Source organism: Nyctereutes procyonoides, unplaced genomic scaffold (assembly GCF_905146905.1).
Source record: "Nyctereutes procyonoides isolate TBG_1078 unplaced genomic scaffold, NYPRO_anot_genome, whole genome shotgun sequence".
In the NCBI taxonomy this organism is placed as follows: Eukaryota; Metazoa; Chordata; class Mammalia; order Carnivora; family Canidae; genus Nyctereutes; species Nyctereutes procyonoides.
The window spans coordinates 8,600,655-8,622,656 of NW_026575126.1; the positions used below are offsets into that span (position 1 = coordinate 8,600,655).

General features: G+C 36.4%; 1 protein-coding gene across 4 annotated transcripts in view; it reads left to right on the top strand.

Moving 5' to 3' along the window:
- Positions 1 to 22,002, top strand: part of MIGA1 (mitoguardin 1) — an 89,221-nt gene that overhangs the window by 10,131 nt on the left and 57,088 nt on the right. For all 4 annotated transcript variants that reach the window (XM_055340787.1, XM_055340790.1, XM_055340789.1 and 1 more), the window contains exons 3-7: positions 9,234 to 9,411; positions 11,173 to 11,309; positions 13,771 to 13,897; positions 15,547 to 15,680; positions 16,819 to 16,942. In XM_055340787.1, the coding sequence (XP_055196762.1) occupies positions 9,234 to 9,411; positions 11,173 to 11,309; positions 13,771 to 13,897; positions 15,547 to 15,680; positions 16,819 to 16,942 (700 nt within the window). The remainder of the gene's footprint in view (positions 1 to 9,233; positions 9,412 to 11,172; positions 11,310 to 13,770; positions 13,898 to 15,546; positions 15,681 to 16,818; positions 16,943 to 22,002) is intronic.

The window sequence follows — 22,002 nt, forward strand, 5'->3', positions numbered from 1 at the left end:
ACTTGACAAGAGCTTTAAACAATAGCTTGAGGTTATGAAGTGGGAAAGATTGTGAAATCTGAGCATAAGAAGTAGTGTTCCTTTCCTTTGTATTCTCAGTGTCTGGGCCATAAATGGATATTCAATTCATGTTGAAGGAATAGGACATGTGTCTAGTTTTCATTTGTCTGGAGGTGAGGAAATGGACCATATCACCATAAAAAGCCCCTCTGAGCTTTGGGATTCTGAAATGCTGTGTTTCCTGGGTTCAAGGCAATGTTATAGGAAGTAATTGACTTTCCTCTGTGGAGGAAAACGAAACAAAACAAGAAGTGATAGGAGTAATATTAGAGACTTTCAAATGCTGTGCTGTCTAGATTACTTAGGATAAACATTTTCTCGGGAAATTTGTGACTTTTTTGTCATAGATTTTTTTCATGAGATCATGACTGTAAACTTCAATAAATCTTTTAAGTAAAAATAATACATAATATATAAACAGAATTTGGATCTTAATAAAAGTGGATCGATTTTTATTATGTTTGAATTTATATTAGTAAAGAACATTATATGTCTGATGGAATAGTTTTAATTTTGTATTTATATTTTCTAGTAGTTCTCTACTTCAGTGCCCTTGGATATAGTAGAACTGACAATTTAAGCAGTCATGATCACTTAGCTGTGACTGGGCCTTTATTAATAGAGTATTTTCTTTAATGGAGGTCTTAATTTTGATACCTTATGTTTACTCTTGCAGTAAACACTAGTCTTTACATTTGATATAAGATTAATACGTTTTAAGATTAATATTTTTTGATAATGAGGTCATGGCAGTTTATAAAATATATGGAAAATTAAGATGTTCTTAATAATAGTGCTATTTTTATTTTTTAAAATATTTTATTTATTTATTCATAAGAGACAGAGAAAGAGAGGCAGAGACATAGGCAGAGAAGCAGGCTTCATACAGAGAGCCTGATGTGGGACTGGTCCTGGGACCCTAGGATCATGTCCTGGGCTGAAGGCAGACACTCAACTGCTGAGCCACCCAGGCGTCCCTATTTTTTTTTTAAAGATTTTATTTATTTATTCATTTAGAGAGAGAGAGAGAGAGAGAGAGGCAGAGACACAGGAAGAGGGAGAAGCAGGCTCCATGCACCGGGAACCTGACGTGGGATTCGATCCCGGGTCTCCAGGATCGCACCCTGGGCCAAAGGCAGGCACTAAACCGCTGAGCCACCCAGGGATCCCCTAATTTTTGTTTTTAAAAACACTTGATTTTACTGATTTGGTTTTCTGTTTCATTGATTTCTGTTTAGTCTTTATTACTTCCTATTTTCTGCTTGCTTTGGATTGAATTTGTTCTTTTTTCTAGTTTCTTAAGGTTAAAAGCTCAGATTATGGATTTTGCTACCTTTCTTCTTTAATATAAGCATTTAATGGTATAAATGTCCTTTTTTTTTTTAAAGATTTTATTTATTTATTCATGAGAGACACACACACACACAGAGAGAGAGAGAGAGAGAGAGGCAGAGACACAGGCAGAGGGAGAAGCAGGCTCCATGCAAGGAGCCTGATGTGGGACTCGATCCCGGGTCTCCAGGATCACACCCTGGGCTGCAGGCAGCACTAAACTGCTGCACCACCGGGGCTGCCCTCTATTTTTATTTTTAATTACAAAAATTTTTAAGGTTTTATTTTTAAGTAGTCTCTATACCCAACATGGGGCTTGAATTCATGACCCTGAGATCAAGAGTCTCATGCTCCACTGACTTGAGCCACCCAGGTGTTCAAGAGAATAATTCTTAGTTTGTGAAGGGAAAAAAATTTGAGGTGGTATTGGGATGTTCTAATTTTTCTTGGTAGTTTTGAAGGAATTTAAATAGACTTGGAAGAAAAGTAGAGTAGGAATAATTTTTTTTAAGAATTAATTAATTAATTTATTTATTTAATTAATTTATTTATAAGAGAGAGTCAGAGACCTAGGCAGAGGGAGAAGCAGGCTCCATGTGGGGAGCCTGCTGTGGGACTTGATCCCAGGACCTCGGGATCATGACCTGAGCAAAGGCAGACAACCACTGAGCCACCTGGACATCCCAGAGTAGGAATGGTTTAAACTTTTTTGTTAGATCATAGTCACTGAGGCCATTGAGGCCACATACGAATGGAAGTAAATCATTTCTGGTATTCCAGAAAATTAGCAATTTTTATGTGTAGAACACAGATGTTATTTAAAAAATAGCTTTACTTAAATAAATAAATAAAAATTAAAAATAGCTTTATTAAGGTATAATTGACACACATTACACTGTCCATATTTAAAGTATACGATTTAAGTTTTGACACACTTGTATACTTGTGTATATTATACCTATGAGATTCTTGGCACCATCAGGGTAATGAACATATCCATGATCCCTAAAAGTTTCTTATTCCCCTTTGTAATTTTTCCCTTTGCATCTCTCTGTCCAGGTCCCCTCCCTCACTTTCCCCCAGGCAACCACTGATCTGCTTTTTGTCACTATAGATTTGTTTGCATTTTCTGTTTTATATTAAACAGAATCATATAATATGTATTTTCTTTTGTCTCTTTTTTTACTTAGTCTGATTTTGAAATATATACGTTGCATATATCAATAGTAATTCTTTTTTATCACTGCATAGTATTCCATTGTATGGATATACCACAGTTTGTTTGCTTGTGCATCTATTGGTGGACATTGGGTTGTTTCTTGTTTTTATTTTTTAGTTGTAACCAAAGCTGCTAAGAACATTCCCATGCAAATCTTTGTGTGGACATATGCTTTCCTTTTTCTTGGGAGTGGAATGCTGAATCATAAAATAAGGTTTTTTTTTTTCAAAGATTATATATTTGAGAGAGAGAGAGAGTAAGAGGGAACAAATGGGGAGGAGAGGGAGAAGCAGACTCCCTGCCGGGCTAGAAGCAAGATAGAGATATATTTAATTTATTTTTTATTTTTATTTCTGTGTTTTTAAGATTTTATTTATTCATGGGAGACACAGAGAGAGAGGGAGAAGCAGGCTCTTAGGAGTGCCTAAGATCCTGGGTCTCCAGGATCAGGCCATGTGCTGAAGGTGGTGCTAAACCGCTGAGCCACCTGGGCTGCCCTTTTGCCCATTTTTTAATTGGTTTTTCTTACTAAGTTTTGAGAATTCTTTATGTACCTTGGGTACAATTCCTTTATCAGATATATCATTTACAACAATTTTTTTCTAGTCCATAGATTGTCTTTTTAACTTCTGAAAAGTGCTATTTATTTATTTATTTATTTATGGACTTATTTATTTTAGGAGAACTCATGTGTGAGTGGAGGGAGGGGCAAAGGGAAGGGTGACAGTCTCAGACTACCCCCCCCCCCCCCAGTGCAGAGCCCAATGCAGGCTTGATCCTATAACCCATGAGATCATGACCTAAGCTGAAAGTGAGCCAGAGGCCTAACCAGCTAAGCCTCCCAGGTACCTAAGCAGTGCTTTTTAAAGACCAGAAGTTTTTATTTTTATTTATTTATTTTTTTGATTTTTTTTTTTATTTTTAAATTTATGATAGTCACACAGAGAGAGAGAGAGAGAGAGAAAGAGGCAGAGACACAGGCAGAGGGAGAAGCAGGCTCCATGCACCGGGAGCCCGACGTGGGATTCCATCCTGGGTCTCCAGGATCGCGCCCTGGGCCAAAGGCAGGTGCTAAAACACTGCGCCACCCAGGGATCCCAGACCAGAAGTTTTTAATTCTGAAGTCCATTTGTCAACCTTTTTTTTTTTTTTAATGGATTAGGTTCTTGGTGTCATCTCTAAGATATATTTGTATAGCCAAAGGTCGCAAAGATTTTCTCCTGTGCCTGCTTCTAGAACTTTTATAGTTTTAGATTTTATGTTTCTGTAGTTTTAGGTTTATGATCCATAGTGAATTATTATATTTTATGAAATTATACAGTATATAATCTTTCTCAACATAATGCATTTGAGATTCATTCCATTGTTGTTTGTCTGAATATTCTGGCCCTTTTTATTGCTGAGTATTCCATTGTATGGATGTACAGTTTATCCATTTACCTGTGGAGGAACATGCAGGTGGTTTGTGGGTCTTGGATTTTGTTTTCTTCTAGAAATTTCTTCCTTGAATTTCCTTTTTACTTTTGACAAAAATAGCTTGACTGTATATGTACAGGTTTATTTCTGATTTCTGTTACATTGATCTCTATGTTGTTTTGCAGTACCACCTGTTTTAATTATCCTAGTTTTATAGTTAAGTTTTGAAATTGGCTAGATTAAGTTCTCCAACTTTGTTCTTTTTCAGAGTTACTTTGGTTATTCTAGTTCCTTTGTCTTTCCTCAACTTTTTTTTTTTTTATTAATCTGCCAATATCTACAGAAATTTTTGCCTGGGGGCTTTTGGGTGGCTCAGTCAGTTAAGTGTCTGCCTTTCGCTCAGGTCATGATCTCAGGGTCTGGGATCAAGCCCTACTTCAGGCTCCCTACTCAGCAGGGAGTCTGCTTCTCCCTCTCCCTCCATCCTTCACACCCGTTTGTACCCCCCACCCCCAATAAATAAAGATCTTAAAAAAAATCTTTTTTTTCCTTTTTTTTTTTTAAGATTTATTTATTTATTCATTCATTCATTCATTCATTCATTCATTCAGAGACAGGCAGAGGGAGAAGCAGGCTCTGTGCAGGGAGCCCAACGTGGGACTCGATCCTTGGTTTCCAGGATCACACCCCGGGTTGCAGGCGGCGCCAAACCGCTGTGCCACTGGGGCTGCCCAAAAAAATCTTTTTTCCTGGGATTTTGATTAAAATTCTATTGGTTTTTGTAAATCAGATTGGAGAGAAACAACATTTTATATAATCCATGAACATGATGTATCTCCTTTCATCTTTGTTTTTTTCATCAGTATTTTGTTATTAACTAGCGCTGATTTCTTTTTTTTAGATTTATCTCTAAGTATTTTTTTTTTCTTTTTCTTTTACTTGGTGCTATTATAAATGGTGTTGCTTTTTAAATTTCAAATGTCAGGGACGCCTGGGTGGTTCAGTTGATTAAATGTCTGCCTTCAGCTCAGGTTTTGATCCCAGATCTTGAGATCTAGCCCCACATCTGGCTCCCTGCTCAGTGGGGAGCCTACTTCTCCATCTCCCTGTTGCCTCTCACTCCCGCTGTTTGTGTGCTCTCTCTCTGTCAAATAAATAAATAAATTTAAAAATTCATATATCAAATTCTAGTTGCTTATTCCTGTCATTGACTTTGTAGCCTACTTACCTACCAGTTCTAGGAGATTTGAGCGGTATATTTTGGGGGGGATTTTCCATGTATAGACAATCAAATTGCAGTTTCACTTCCTTTCCAGTATGTATTCCTTTTATTCTTTTTTCTTGACTTTTTGTATTGTCTTGTACTTTATTATGATGTTGTTTCTGGATAGCTTCAGGCATTCCTTGGCTGTGGCAGCATCACTGTAATCTCTCCCTCTTCACATGGCCTTCTCTTTTATGTCTCAATGAAAAAATTGATATAATTTATTTTTTAAAAAATTGATATAATTTAATCCCTTATAAGGATCACCCTGTAACCCTGTAAGGTGTGATGTTATCTTGATTCTTAAATATATTGACAAAGACTTTTTAAAATAAGATCATAATCTGATATTCAAAGTGTATGTGAATTTTGAGGGGACACTATTTAAGCCACACACCTTCTAGTCCTAATTTGTAGAGATTTTTAAAAATCATGAGTGGATGCTGAATTTTCAAATGTTCTTTTTGAATCTATTAAGATTATATTACGGCTTTTTTTCTTGGTTTGTTGTTATGGTAAGTTGCATTGATTGATTTTTTAATGTTGAACCAGATTTGCATTCCTAGGATATACACTACTTGACCATATATAGTATTCATTTTATATATTGCTGGATTCAACAATGTGTTAATATTTTGTGAAGGATTTTTTTAAAAAAATCTATCAACATTACAGATATAAGCTTATAATTTTTTGTAATGTCTTTGTTTTTTATATTAATAATAATGCTGGCTTCAAACAATCATTGAGAAATATTCCTTTATTGAATGGAATTGATGATTCTTTCTTAAATATTTGGTAGAATTTGCCCTGTAGTTTGTTTAAAGGTTTTATTTAACTACATATTCAGTTTATTTGTACATATGTAAATATTCATGCTATTTCTTCCAGAGTGAATTTTGATTCACTCTGTTTTTCAAGAAATTGACCCATTTCATCTAAAATTGTTGAATTTATGGGCATAGAGTTGTTCATAGTAATCTGTGAGGTCTTTAGTGATGACACGTCTTTCATTTCTGATTTTCGTAATCTGTGTCTTTTCTCTCTCTCTCTCTCTTTGTTTTTGGACTGAGTGGCTAGAATTTTGTGAGTTTTATTCATTTCTGCCCCCCCCCCTGAAGCCTATTGGGAGTGACCCTATTGATTTTTGTTTTTATTATTTATTTATTTAAAAGGTTTATTTATTTATTCATGAGAGAGAGAGAGAGAGAGAGAGGCAGAGACACAGGAAGAGGGAGAAGCAGGCTCCATGCACCGGGAGCCCGATGTGGGACTCGATCCTGGGACTCCAGGATCGCGCCCTGGGCCAAAGGCAGGCACTAAACCGCTGAGCCACCCAGGGATCCCCTAATTTTTGTTTTTAAAAACACTTGATTTTACTGATTTGGTTATCTGTTTCATTGATTTCTGTTTAGTCTTTATTACTTCCTATTTTCTGCTTGCTTTGGATTGAATTTGTTCTTTTCTCTAGTTTCTTAAGGTTAAAAACTCAGATTATGGATTTTGCTACCTTTCTTCTTTAATATAAGCATTTAATGGAATAAATGTCTTTTTTTTAAAAGATTTTATTTATTTATTCATGAGAGACACACACACACACACAGAGAGAGAGAGAGAGAGAGAGAGAGAGAGGGAGGGAGGCAGAGACACAGGCAGAGGGAGAAGCAGGCTCCATGCAAGGAGCCTGATGTGGGACTCGATCCCGGGTCTCCAGGATCACACCCTGGGCTGCAGGCAGCGCTAAACTGCTGTGCCACCGGGGCTGCCCTATAAATGTCCTTTGAAAGCTAAAGCTGCATCCCACAGATTGTCTTTTGTTCCTTTGAGGGGATAGAGAAGAGTATTGATGCAGTTCATGCCCCTCCACAAAAACTCCTATTTCCCTCTCCCACTTCTGCACCATTAGGGAGACTTAGAATTCTTGCTTTCTTTTATGTGAGTAGTGACTGGTGGGATTCATGAAGATAAAACCTGCAAAAAATATGGATTACCCCTATCTTTGCAGCCCTGCTACCAGGGGCTACTTTACCCTCTCTCACCAGTGCACACTGTCTCTACCAATTTACTCGCGTACTAGCTGAACTCATAAATATCCTTTTGTGTTTTATCTCAGCATGCCAGAGTTTTTTTTTTTTTTTTTTTTTTTTTTTTTAGCATGCCAGAGTTTATAAGTTATCTCTTCATGCAGATGCCTGTCTCTTTAGTTTTGGGGCCGGCAGATTGCCCTCCGACTTCAGCATTGTGATGGGTTCAAGAAAAAATGAGAACTTGCCATTTGCTTGGCTTTTTGTTGTTAAGAATTTGGAAGTGCATCAGGCTCCCTGCATGGAGCCTGCTTCTCTCTCTCTGCCTGTATCTCTGCCTCTCTCTCTTCCTCTGTCTCTCATGAAAAAAAAAGAATTTGGAAGTGACACTCTTTGTACCTCTCTACACCCCAAGACTATGGCTTTATATTATAGATCTCCTGTATTTTAGGTGATTGATAGTGTCTGTCCCCCAAGACAAAGTTAATTATCTCTTGCTCTGATATTAATAGTGTATACTTATTTTACTGTATTTATCACACAATACTGTAATTATCTGACCATATATTTGTCTCTACTGTTAGCACACTGCTTGAAGGAGGCAAGATCTGTGGCCAATAACCAGGGCTTCTCGATCATTGAAAGGCATTGATATTTGCTTGCTGAATAGAATTACAGTAAGAATTTTAATCTTCATAATACAGTGTGGTACATTGTAAAATGCTGAGTAAATATTTGTTGAATAATTCATGCATAAAAGGACTTATTCAGATAGCATTTACAATGAGTTAATTGAGAAAACTTGAGTTAATTCAGAGCATCTGGGTGGCACAGTCGGTTAAGTTTCTGACTCTTGATTTTGGCTCAGGTCCTGATCTCAGGGTCGTGAGATCAAGCCCTGCATTGGACTCTACATTCAGCACAGTCTGCTTAAAATTCTACCTCCCTTTGCTCTCCTCTTCCTTGAGTGCATGTGCTCTCTCTCTCTCTCAAATAAATAAATCTTTAAAAAAAATTGAGTTAATTCATGTTTGTCCAAATTTCCAAATTGTCCAAATTAAAAAAAAAATTAAAACTCTGAAATGGGGCTCCTGGGTGGCTCAGTTGGTTAAGCGTCTGGCTCTTGATCTCAGCTCACTTCTTGATTTCAGGTGTGTGAGTTCAAGCCCCATGTTGGGCTCTACACTGAGTGTGGAACCTACTTAAAAAACAAAAACAATCGGGTAGCCCAGGTAGCTCAGTGGTTTAGTACTGCCTTCAGCCCAGGGCATGATCCTGGAGACCCGGGATTGAGTCCCACATCAGGCTCCCTGCATGGAGCCTGCTTCTCCCTCTGCCTATGTCTTTGCCCGCCCCCCCTCTGTCTCTCATTTATCATGAATGGATAAATAAAATCTTTTAAAAAACAAAAAACAAAGCGAAACTGAATCATTCCTATAATTTAAAATCTTGCTATGATTCAGATATTTAGTTGCATGAAAATCATTGGTTGTTCAACAGGTTTTAATGACGTTGAATTATTTTGTATTCCTTCTGACTTTTTGGTAGATTCGTTACCTAGGAACTTAAGAAAATAATAGAGTAGTATAGTTTGCTTGTTTTTAAAATTCGAATTGGGGGATGCCTGGGTGACTCAGTTGTTGGGCGCCTGCCTTTGGCTCAGGTCGTGATCCCAGGATCAGGTCCCACCCTTCTCCTTCTGCCTATGTCCCTGCCTCTCTCTCTCAGTCTGTGTCTCTCATGAATAAATAAATAAAATTGAAATTGGGCTACCTATCACTAAAGAGTGTGAAATAATATTCTCTTGGCATTACTTAGAACTAGGTTAGCTTAAGAATAAGTTTTGTTCTTATGTCTTTATTTTAAGTGAACAAATAAATGTAAGAAATTTTTTTCAACCTACCTGCATCTTTTCCAGATAAAATTTTCGCCAGTAGCAAAAAAGTTGTTTGTGGTAACTGCAGTGAGTGCTGTGTCTGTAATTTTTCTGGCCCATCATTTTAAAAGAAAACGTGGAAAGAAGAAAGGAAAAATATTACCATGGGAACCAGAGCACCTTGTACTTGAATATGCTAAGAGAGCAGCATCAGACAAAGGTATGTGGAGCTAGCTGAATTAAATCTATAAAGGAAATTTTATATATAAATCATAACTGATGTGCAGTGATTTCAGTGTTTTAGTCTCCAGAGTTCCTTTAAGAATAATACAGATATACAGATTCATTTTAGAAAGATTAGAACATACAGATAAGCAAACAAAAAATTAAAATCACCTGATACTGTGCTACCCAGAAGTAATGACTGATAATACTTTGGCATATATCTATCCATTTCTAGTTGCATTTAAATATATTAAAACATAAAATTTTATATTATGTACATATAAATGGTATATCTAGTTTAAGGAAAATTATGACTGCCTTTTTGTAGACTGCTTGTTAGATACTTAACAATACATAAGAATGTTTTTCTAGGTCAAAAAATATACTTCTATGCTTTCATATTTAGTATGTACTTAATGTTAAGTTTGTAAACATACACCCTGATTTGTTTAAGCAGTTTCTTGTTGTCCCTTTATTTATTTATTTATTTTTTAAAAGATTTTATTTATTCATGAGAGACACGGAGAGAGAGGCAGAGACATAGGCAGAGGGAGAAGCAGACTCCATGCAGGGAGCCCTATGTGGGACTCGATCCCAGAACTCTGGGATCACTCCCTGAGCCGAAGGCAGACGCTTAACCGCTGAGCCACCCAGGTGTCCCTTGTTGTCCCTTTAGAATGCTTTTCTTGCTTTGCATATATTTATCTGATTATTTTCTTAATATATAAGTAGAATAGAATTGCTGGTCTCTAAAAGATCTATGGATCTATAGTTAGAGATGTGGTACATATTGCCAAAGTATATCAATAACAATAATTTCTTGAGCATAATGAATTTATTTTTTTAAAATTAATTTAAATTTATTTAGAGTATCATATGCTTTTGTGATTGACTTGTCTAGCAAATAATTAATGAATGACTTTTGTGCCAAGTACAGTGAACATTACAGTAATGGTAGCTCTCACTTAATGAGATTGTATTAGATCTCAGGTATAGTGCTAATGTATATTCACTGCATTATTTAACCTTTATAGCAATCCTATGAATTCGGACTATATCCTGAGTTATTGTTTAGATTTAAGAATGAGATAAGGAAAAAAACATGAGATAAGGAAAACTTAAGGGACTTGCACAGGGTCATATAAGTCCAGGGATTGAATTGAAGAATGTCCTAACTGTTGCATTAAAGATGAACTAAGACACAGCATCTGCCATAGATGAATAGATAATTAGGAGAGACAGAAATATAAAAAACTAATTATAGTGTAATATGATATGGTTTAGATGTAATTCAGGAAAGAAAGTGCTTATATTTTGTTAAATTTATAACTTGAAGGTTCATAGTTACCAGTATGTTTTATTTAATTTTATTTTATTTTTAATTATTCTCTGTACCGAACATGGGACTCAGACTTATAAACTTAAGATCAAGAGTTATATACCCTACCAGCTCACTCACCAGGCACCCTTAGTTGCCAGGATTTTTTATACTGATTATAACAGATCATTCAAATACTGCTGTAATTAGATGAATATTTTATTCTTCATTTAAGAAGCAGAGTTTAGCAGTGTTAAATACAATTGTAAAGAGATGTGGATTTTAATGATGTACATTTAATAATTTACACATTTGAGTGAAATGTGTTTTAAACTTAGCTTTCTGAATGAATATAATGTAAACCTTGAAATTTTACATTAAATTTATCATTGGAGTTAATAATATCTCTAATATTATTGATATTATTGTATTTGGTAGGTTCAAGTTGTTCCAGTAGTAGACAGAATTTGACGTTATCTTTAAGTTCTGCCAAAGACAAAGGATCTCAGTCTTGTAACTATGCTAATGGAGGACTTTTCAGTAAATACTCAGGTTCTGCACAGAGTTTAGCCTCTGTAAGTAAAGAACAAAACTTACTGTTTTATAGATTGCCCTTGTGTCTATTGTTATCTCTTTGTTTAAATGTCATATAGATAACTCCTAGTATGGAAAGAACCTTAAATCATCTGGTTGTGTCTGTTTTCTTTAAGCAAGTAAACTTTTCCTTTTGCTGACTAACCAGCCAGTTTCATTCCAGCTTTCCTTGAGTAAGTGATGTGGACACATGAGGGTCTGTAGAACAGTGTTGATGTGGAAGTGTTGTTTCAAAACTAGATGTTCTGTAAAGAAGCTGGAAAGATACAGCCAGACTTCATGCTAGGTCACAAAATAATGAGCCTCCATAGGTTTAAAGTGTGTGGCTTGCTGAAGCCAAGTGTGCAGTTCCTTACCTTGTTCTTTGGAGCATTGATATAGTATTGATTGATGGGGAGAAAAAAAGTTAGTATTTGTTGCAATTTAGTAAAGTTCAAAAATTTGTTAAATAGGTAGATTGTTAAATAGGCTTTTTACTAAATAAAGAAGAGGCAAGAAAATGTATGGTGATAAATGTGTTCCTGATCCTTCTGGTTCCCCTCCTTGGAGACAAACAGCATTGATAATTTCTTACATATATACTTCTGGGAAAGTATGCCTCTACCATCATGTATATTCATTATTTAATTTTATTTTTTATTTTTATATTTTTAAAAGATTTTATTCATTTATTCATGAGAAACACAGAGAAAGAGAGGCAGAGACACAGGCAGAGGGAGAAGCAGGCTCCGTGCAGGGAGCCCAATGTGGGACTCAATCTGGGGACCCTGGGATCACACCCTGAGCCAAAGGCAGATGCTCAACCATTGAGCCACCCAGGTGTCCCTGTATTCATTATTTTAAATAATTTATTGAACACCATGTTCTGTACCCTGCTTCTGTATTTTGTTGGAATATATAGCTGCCCCTTTCTTAAGTGCTTAAAAATATACTAAATTTTTAAAGGCTATTCTGTGGTAGGAACATCTAGATCAAAGGCCTACAGGCTTTCATTTGTTCTTTGAAACTGAACAGGATGATGAAATATATGCCCATTCTATAATCTGGATTTACTCTGTGTCAGAGAATACCTCTATTTTGAAATTTTTCTTTTTTCTTTTTTTAAATTTTTATTTATTTATGATAGTCACACAGAGAGAGAGAGGCAGAGACACAGGCAGAGGGAGAAGCAGGCTCCATGCACCGGGAGCCCAATGTGGGATTCGATCCCGGGTCTCCAGGATCGTGCCCTGGGCCAAAGGCAGGCGCTAAACCGCTGTGCCACCCAGGGATCCTCTATTTTGAAATTTTTCAACTGAGTTGAAGCAGTTGTTCTTAACTACTAAGTAGAAAAAGGGAGTTTCATGATAAATGTGGATAGAAAATCTGGAATGCCTTTACTATATTGCTTCAGCTCACCTCATCATTCCACTGCTGGGACTAGGAACCCAGATTTCTGCCTTTTTTACTGAGTGCCCAAACAAGGCAACACATGTGGAAAGGAGGGGACAGGGTCCACAAACTTGGTAATTGCATATGAGAGGTGTGAGAAGAGAAGTTAAAGATGGCTTTCTGTTTTCAAGTTTGGGAAATTATGGGGATGGAAATATTATTAGTGAATCTGGAGAAGGAAAAATTTTTGTTGTGGGAAGATGCAGAGCTCCTTTTTGATAGAGTCCGTTTTAAGATGCCAGCAGAAGAGCTGAGTAGAATCAAATAGGCAGATGGAAATATGGGCTAAATTTCTTTATTTTTAATTTAAAAAAAAGTTTGTTTTGAGAGAGAAAAAGAAAGAGTGCATGAGGAAAGGGGCAGAGACAGAATCTCAAGCAGACTCCCTGCTGAGCACAGAGCCAAGCATGGGGCTCAATCTCATGACACATCAGATCATGACCTGAGCTGAAATCGTTAAGTCCGATCCTGAACCGACTGAACCATCCAGGCGCCCTAGGTTTATTTTAAAAGGACAGAACTGGAAGTAGAGACTAGGCAGTCATTTGCATAGAGGTGACTGAAATGATTGGCCCAGTGCACCTTGCTAGAAAAGGGATGATGGTAAAGGCTTTTCAGTTTCAGTTATTGTTTAGCAGAGAATCAGCATTGCCAATAAATTCTGAAAAGGAAATAAGCTAGTTACCTCTAACCAAAGTAGGTGTGGATAAAATTAATGAGTAAATACTTAATAAAACAGTAAACTATAAAAATAACTGCTTGATTTTTTTAGAGAAATAACTAATTTTTGTTTGAAATACTCTCCTATTTGTGTATTTTTGAGCAAACAAAGGCTTAAAATACTTAAGGTATGACTCCTGACTGACTATAGTTAGATTTGTTTCTTCAGGTAGGAATTATATGAGTTGTTTTACCAGGAATAGGTTATGTAAATAATATGTAAATACAAAAGATTGCAAAATACTATCACAAAAGGCATTTTGAAGTAACTTCTGTTGATCTTAATTTTAGGTCCAGAGTGTCAATTCTTGTCATAGCTGTGCTTGCGGCAATTCTAACTCCTGGGACAAAGCAGATGAAGATGATATTAAACTTGTGAATATTCCTGTGACCACTCCTGAGAACTTATACTTGATGGGTAGGAATACCATAATAAAGTTTTAAGATATTATACTCTCATTTAATGTGAAACTAAATAATGATGAATTATTCTAAGGGAAACAGCATAGTTTTGAAATGTTCTTATATCTTTTGAATCTAGTGTACGTAACATAACCTACTATATTAGTTTTTGGAGGATACTCTAACAAATTACCACAAACTTAGTTGTTTAAATAGCAGAAATGTATTCTTTCAGACTTTGGCAGCCGGAAGACTGAAATCATTAACACTGGGCTGAAATCAAGATATCATTAGAGCTGTGCTTCCTCTGGAGGCTTAGGGGAGTAACTGTTTCTTGTCCCTCTCAGCTTTTGATAGGTTCTGGCTTATGGCCATGTGACTGCAATCTCTAGTCAATACCTCCTCTGTGCGCACCAAATCTCCCTCACCCTCTTACTGGGACAGTTGTGATTGGATTTAGGGTCCACCAAATAATCTAGGATAATCACCCATGTTAAATTCCTTAATTTAATCACATCTGCAAAGACCCCTTTTCTTTGTAAAGTAATGTTTACAGGTTCCAGAGGTTAGGACCTGACATTTTTTTGTTGGCCACTATTCAATCTGTTACACTTATCTAACCTGATTTGTTGATTTTTTTTTAAGATTAATTTATTTGAGAGAGGGAGAGGGAAGGAAAGCAGGGGGAGGGGCAAAGGTATAGGGAGAGAGAATCTCAAGCAAATTCTGAGCTGAGTGAAGAGAGCCTAGTGCAGGGCTTGATCTCACAACCCTAAGATCATGACCTGAGCCAAAACCAAGAGTCAGATGCCTAACCAACTGAGCCATCCAGGCACCCCTAAATTAAGTAGCTTTTAAAGATCTTTTTCATTAATATGTCTAGAATATTGGAATATTTTATGTCTTGAATGTTGGAATATTTTGGTTTTGTTTGAAGTACGTAATTATTTTGGTAAGACTTTTTTTTTTTTTTTTTAACTTGGAGAAAAAGAATCACATATTCACCTTTTTTTCCCCATAAAGCTATCTAGCTGGGGGGATATAGAATTTCTACCTGAACTGTAACTCTTGATCGGTTTTCCAGAAGTTTTGTACATTTTCAACTGACCCAGCAATTTATCCATCCAACTACAAATCATGTAGTTTAAGGAACATTCTGTGGGGGAAAAAAAGTTGGGAAAACCTTTATTTAGCCTTAGTATCCTATTTCCTCTCAGCTTTACTCTCTCCTTGTGACAACCTCTTATAAACCTGATAGCTTCTTATCAACTAGTTTCTTCTATTTACCTATGTTTTTAATTTAGGAGGATATATTGAAAGATGGTTGTGTGAATATAAAAATTAGTCATTGTTGGACTTTTGATGAACTCATGACACTGTTCTAGAAAAATCCCAAGCAGGATATAAATTTGAGTTACATTTAAAAAAAGAAGATATATCGGTCATTTCTCTGATTTTTGGTTGACTAGAATTATAGGCCTAGAATATGTTGGGAAATTAAAATTCTGCTATGAAATGAGGTGAACATAAAATTATTCTTTAGTGCCAAAGTTACAGTCAGACTGTGCCATTGTTGATAACTATATGAAAAAGACTTCAGCCTAAAATAATTTTATTTTGCTATTCGTTTTTCTTACTTACAATTATTCTGTTCTTAATTCATAGGTATGGAATTGTTTGAAGAGGCGCTGCGTCGATGGGAGCAAGCTCTCACTTTTCGAAATAGACAGGCTGAAGATGAAGCCTGTGGTTCTATTAAATTGGGTGCAGGAGATGCCATTGCTGAAGAAAGTGTAGATGTAAGGGTGATTTATCTAAGAGTGGCCTTTATAATATTGGAAGAATTGAACAATGTTTAATGTTGATTCAGTGTACTTGCTTTTTGTGGCATTTAATAAAACTGGTTTTTTTGCCCCCCTTGGGATTATGTAGGGTTATATCGTATTGGGCTTTTTTTATTCAGTTAGTTGTTGAATCCCAAATTTGCAATTCATATCAAGTTCCCTGATATTCCAGGAATATATGGAATTAAGCTAATAAGATTTCTAAAGGGATTTTTAAAAGTCTGTTTTATACTTTGTGATTAATTAAATGGTATTATATTCATAAAAGTTACATAGACTTTTAAATATACTGATATTGATCATTTTGGCTAATGATTTTTTTCTTAAGATATTATTTATTTATTTGAGAGAGTGAGAGAATATGCCCAAATGGGGGGAGGGATAGAGGGTAAGGGAGAAGCAGACTCCTAGCTGAGTAGGGAGCCCCACTTGGGGCTGGATCCCAGGATATGGGATCATAACCCAAGATGAAGGCAGACTAAGCTTAGCTGACTGAGCCACCCAGGCACCTTGTTGGCTAGTGATTCTTAAATTTGAGCATGCATCAGAACCATCTGAAAGGCTTATTAAAAAAGACTTGGGTTTCTAATTCAGTGTGTGGATTAGGTCCTGAGAATTTGCGTTTCTAGCAATTCTCAGATGATACTGATGCTGCTCTTCCAGGATCTTACTTTGAAAAGCCCTGATCTAGTCCCACTCCTTATATTTACAGGTAGAGAAGCTAAATCCCCAAGAACTGAGGTGACCTCGCCAAAGGCCCAGCTAGAACCCAGTGCTGTCACTATCCAATAGTTATTCCTCATATCCCACACTTTCTCTGCCTTTCATTTAAGAGTGGAAGGTGTTGGGACACCTTGGTGGCTCAGTGGTTGAGTGTCTGCCTTTGGCTCAGGGCATGATCCCGGGGTCCTGGAATTGAGTCCTGCATTGGGCTCCCCACAGGGAGCCTGGTTCTCCCTCTGCCTATGTCTCTGCCTCTCTCTATGTGTCTCATGAATAAATAAATAAAGTCTTTAAAAAAAAGAGTGGAAGTTACTGAGGATTTTAACATTAGAATCTAATATTTGCTGTATGTACTTTTTTCTCCTCATAGGATATTATTAGTACTGAATTTATCCATAAACTTGAAGCTCTGCTGCAAAGAGCATATCGTCTCCAAGAGGAGTTTGAAGCTACCCTGGGGGCATCTGATTCTAATTCCCTGGTTAATGATATTGGTAAGTTGGATATTTTATATAGACTTTATGAAACAAGTAAATTTTTTCTTTTATATTCTTGGAATCATTTGTTTAAGTATATTAATATGGCTACATATTTTTTAGAAAATAGTCAAGAGAAAAAAAGTTTTATCATACTTACTGATTATTTTCTTTCAGTTTTATTTTTCTAGAGTGAATTTAATGCCCTTAAATATAATGTCAAGTGCTTACTCTAGGTAGGATCGTGACTTTAAAATTATATTCTAATTGAAAGAATCCCAGTCCACGTGTTGGAGAGAGGAGGAAAATAAAATAAAAATGGGGTAGAGATACACCTCAAAAATGTGCATGTAGCTCATGGCATACATTTAAAATAGTTAAGAATAATTAAGAATTAATAATTAAGAAATTTTATTTCTTGGACCCCATTTTAATTGCAGGCTAGATTTTCATATCGGTAGCCAGGACATGCATTATTATATACCATTACCCTTATTTCCTGCTTTAAAGGGAAAAGAACTTTGAAAACTCTTTTTTTTTTTTTTTTAAGATTTTATTTATTTATTAATGAGGAACACAGAGAGAGAGGCAGAGACAGAGGGAGATGCAGGCTCCACACAGGGAGCCTGATGTGGGACTCAATCCTGGGACTCCAGGATCACGCCCTGCGCCAAAGGCAGGCACTCAACCGCTGCGCTACCCAGGCATCCCTGAAAAGTCATTTTAAGTGATGTTTTCAAAGGGATGAATGATTAAAATTGCTTCCTTGAATTCTGTAAATGCTCCTAAGAATGAAGTAATACAAAATTACATTGCACCTCTTTTTGGTAAAAAAATTTTTTTAAGTTTGAGGAGAATTGTTATTTTATTATAAGGAATAAAAATAGCTAAGGAATGTTAAGTTCTTCCACATTTTTTTTCCTGAACATAAACTACAAGTGTCTACATTTAGGAAAGCTTATGTATCTATTTATTTTGAATTTCGGTGAAGATTTCTTTTGTATTAGAATTAAGAATTACTATGTAGGGGCACCTGGCTGGCTCAGTTGGAGGAATGTGTGACTCTCGATCTTGGGTTGTGAGTTCGAGCCTCACATTGGGTGTAGAAGTTACTAAAAAAAATAAATAAACTTTAAAAAATTGCTGTCTATATGTTAGGGTTATGTGATGCCTCTTTGTATTAATTTTGCTCTTTGCTCTTTCATATTGTCACCAAAATTACTTATTAGGCTTGAGTATTTTTTAGTAGTTTCTCTCCTCTTATCTTGGCATAGTGTTTTGACATGTGGAGGTTACAGACCAGAAAAGAAGTAGGTGATATTCATGTCAACAAATAGAATTTGTCAAAGCCTTCTTTTTTATACTTACAGTTTCTTTCTACACAATTTCTTCCTTTTTTTTTTTTTTAAGATTTTATATATTTGTTTATGATAGACTCAGAGAGAGAGGTAGAGACATAGGCAGAAAGAGAAGCAGGCTTCATGCAGGGAGCCTGATGTGGGACTCGATCCCAGAACTCCAGGATCACGCCCTGGGCCAAAGGCAGACGCCAAACCACTGAGCCACCCAGGCGTTGCTCCTTTTACACAATTTCTTTCATAACTTCTTACAATGACAGAAAGGACAAAGAGAAGGAATTTTAAACGTATTCAAGTGTAACAACAGAATGGAACAACTGGAAAAGATAGGAAAATAGTTACATGGCAAGGAAAACCACAGAGATCAAGGAGTAGGAAAAAATGATAAGTATAAGGAAGAGAGAGGAAAAGAGCCACAAGGCTTAATGTTTTATTCTAGGAGTGGAGGCTTTGCCCTCACTGTTCTAATTGTCTACCTGCAGTTTTCTTTCCAGCCTCAGTGATGCTGAGCATCATGGAGGTGTGTGCTTCTTTTAAAAAAAATTTATTAAAGAAATTTTATTTATTCATGCATGAGAGACAGAGAGAGAGAGAGAGAGAGAAGCAGGCTCCATGCAGGGAGCCCGACATGGGACTCGATCCCGGGTCTCCAGTATCCCACCCCCGGGCTGAAGGTGGCGCTAAACCGTTGAGCCACTGGGTCTGCCCAGGTGTGTGCTTCTTACACTTCTTACTCGTGTAATGTACATCTCAGATTCAGCTCTGTTTAGCAGCCCAAAGTTTCTTTTTTCTACTGACCATAAAGGTTGGCAAAGTCTGTCTCCAAGGTTTTTTCAGGTTATTAGGTTATGAAGATTTCTTAGGTGCTGCCCCAAAAGGTCTGCTTTGAGTTACATTGCTTCTGGACAAGAAGTCCCCTAGGCACATGGCTTTGTTTCTGGAGACTTCACGTTGTTTCTGAGTAAATTGTTGCTAATTTGGAACCCTAAGTGGATAGGATTTCTAGAGTGGAACCCATAATCAATCCATAAATTTGGTTAGCTTAGGTTTGGAATAAATTCCCAACCTAACCCATGTCTTAACCTGCGCTGTCACTGGCTTCTAAGCTGACTGGTTATTACCCTAGAGATTCCAGTTAACATGAAGCTGTTATAGTTCCTTCTTGAGTTCTTTGGAAATTGTTTTTTTTATTGCAAGTTTTCATTTTTGAACTTCTGAAATGAAAGAACTCAATCCGTGGTCAAAATTCTGGTAGGGGAGTACCTCTTTATATCTGTTAGTTGATATTGATCAAAATTGCTTAGATGTAAGTTAACTCTCCTCATTCTTTAAATACAAATTCATTTTACACATTTAATTTATATTATTGGGAGGCAACTTATAGCTAATAGTCATAAGTAAAGATGTTAATAAATGCCTTCAGAGGTTTGAGGGTGAATTTAAACCAAGTATTGATCTGATTTGAGTGGATACTTCACTGTTTTGGAATTTTCTTTGTCCTATTTGATAAAATTAAAATTTTTTTCTTAAGAATTTGATAGGTTTTCAAATTTGGAAGATTTCTCAGCAGTCATCTGATATATCTCCTTTCCCCTCTACCCCTGTACTTAATAACTAACACCTGCCATTGCTTCCATGTTACCATGTGTCGGACCCTTTGCTGAGCACTTAGATACATTATTGTTTCTTTTCTTCCTCCCGTACTACACTGAGTGAAAATTTTCCCACTTAATCTTCACAATAACTTTTATAAGATAGAGTTATCATCCTCATTTTTTAGATGGGGAAAGAGAGAATAGGGGATAGTGAGTAACTTCCATAGAGTTGCATAGCTATTAAATGACAGAACCCAAATTTCGACTCAGGCAGGCTAACTTCAGAGTTCATATTCCAAACACCATGCGAAATTTCTTCACCACCTTATAAGACAGATACCCCTTCCTTGAATGGGTGATTGTGAACTCAGTAGAGTATGCCTACTGGCAAAGTGTCCTTTAGGAAGTATAATCTTAAAGCAGGCATCCTGGAAACCCCATAGATGCTAAAGTTAGGACACATTTTTTTGTGCTGGTATTTATTTACTTATTAAAAAGATTTTATCTATTTATTTGAGAGAGCAAGTATGCATGCATGCATGTGGAGGGGAGGGTCAGAACATCCAGCTTCTGATTTTGGCTCAGGTCACCTCAGGGTTGTGAGACTGAGCTCCATGCTGGGCATTGAGCCTACTTAAGATTCTCTTTCTCTCTCTCCGTGTACCCCTGCCCCCACTCCTCTTTAAAAAAAATGGCTAATACCAATTCACATTTTTTGGGAAATATTGCTGATACTGAGTTATTTTGTAGGCAAGTATTTGCCATCAAGTATTCATAGCTGGTTTTATTCTCATTTGTAAATCATCTTAGATCTAGAAGTTACATGTGTCCGATTTTATTGACTGCATAGAACCTCAGCAAAACATATTTCACTAATCTGGAGTTCAAAATATAAACAGAGACTCTACTTAATTTTACATCTGTACTATCTATAGTAGTCTGCCAAGTTAACACTGAACAGGATTATGAGGACAGTTTAAATCTTCCTCAGCACGATTCTTTCAGTATGTTTAGCATTTCTCTTTTTAGATAACAATGTGTTTATTTAAACTAAATTAAATCTATTCTCTTTTTTAAAAATAGCAGATCCAAACACTTTTGAGTTGTTGGTATTATGAATTTTTTGGTTCCTTTAGGTAGGTGAAATTAATAACAGTTGAAAAGGGACACCTAGGTGGCTCAGTGGTTGAGTGCCTGCCTTTGGCTCAGGGCGTGATCCTGTGGTCCTGGGATTGAGTCCTGCATCAGGCTCCCTGCATGGAGCCTGCTTCTCCCTCTGCCTGTGTCTCTGCCTCTCTTTCTGTGTCTCTTATGAATAAATAAATACAATCTTAAAAAAAAAAAACAGTTGAAAAAATGAATAGTATGATTCTAGCACTGGATTGTGGTAATGGTTGCACAACTCTATATATTTACTAAGACTCATTAAATTGTACATTTATTTATTTAAAGATTTTATATATTTGAGAGAGAGAGAGAGTGCACATATGAGCAGGAGGAGGGGCAGCAGGATAAGCCGGCTCCCCACTGAGCACAAAGACTCAATGCAGGGCCCGATCCCAGGACCCTGAAATCATGACCTGAGCTGAAACCAAGAGTTGGGCACTTAATTGACTGAGCAACCTGGGTGCCCCTGCATTGTACATTTAAAAGGGGGAGATTTATGTTATGTAGAGTTGTTAAAAAATACAGTATGGTTGTTGTTAAGCTAATTTTAGTCAAGTTTTCATAAATTTGAATTAGTGCAAAACATTATACTAAAAATTTTAAATAATGCAAATGCTAAAAACTTTTAAAAAATTCATCAAGAATCACTTAGTTTCAAAGCTTTGGGGGGCTGGTGAATTATAAACTGTTTAGGTGGTGCTACTTCACCTGGTAACTAGAAATACTGAGTATCCTTTATAAATGTCCTGTGAGCCATATTGTCCTTTATATGCTCGGAAACTTCTGCAGGTGGTTTTAGTGATTCTGCTGTTATTTTTACTTCTTTTGTTAAATTTAAAGTCTTTTTATATTTTGTAATGTTATCCAAGTGTTATGAAATTAAATTTTAAAAGTATTGAAAAGGTCAAATAACTGCTGATGTTCTTGCTGTTTAGTACTGCACATGTTGGAAATACTG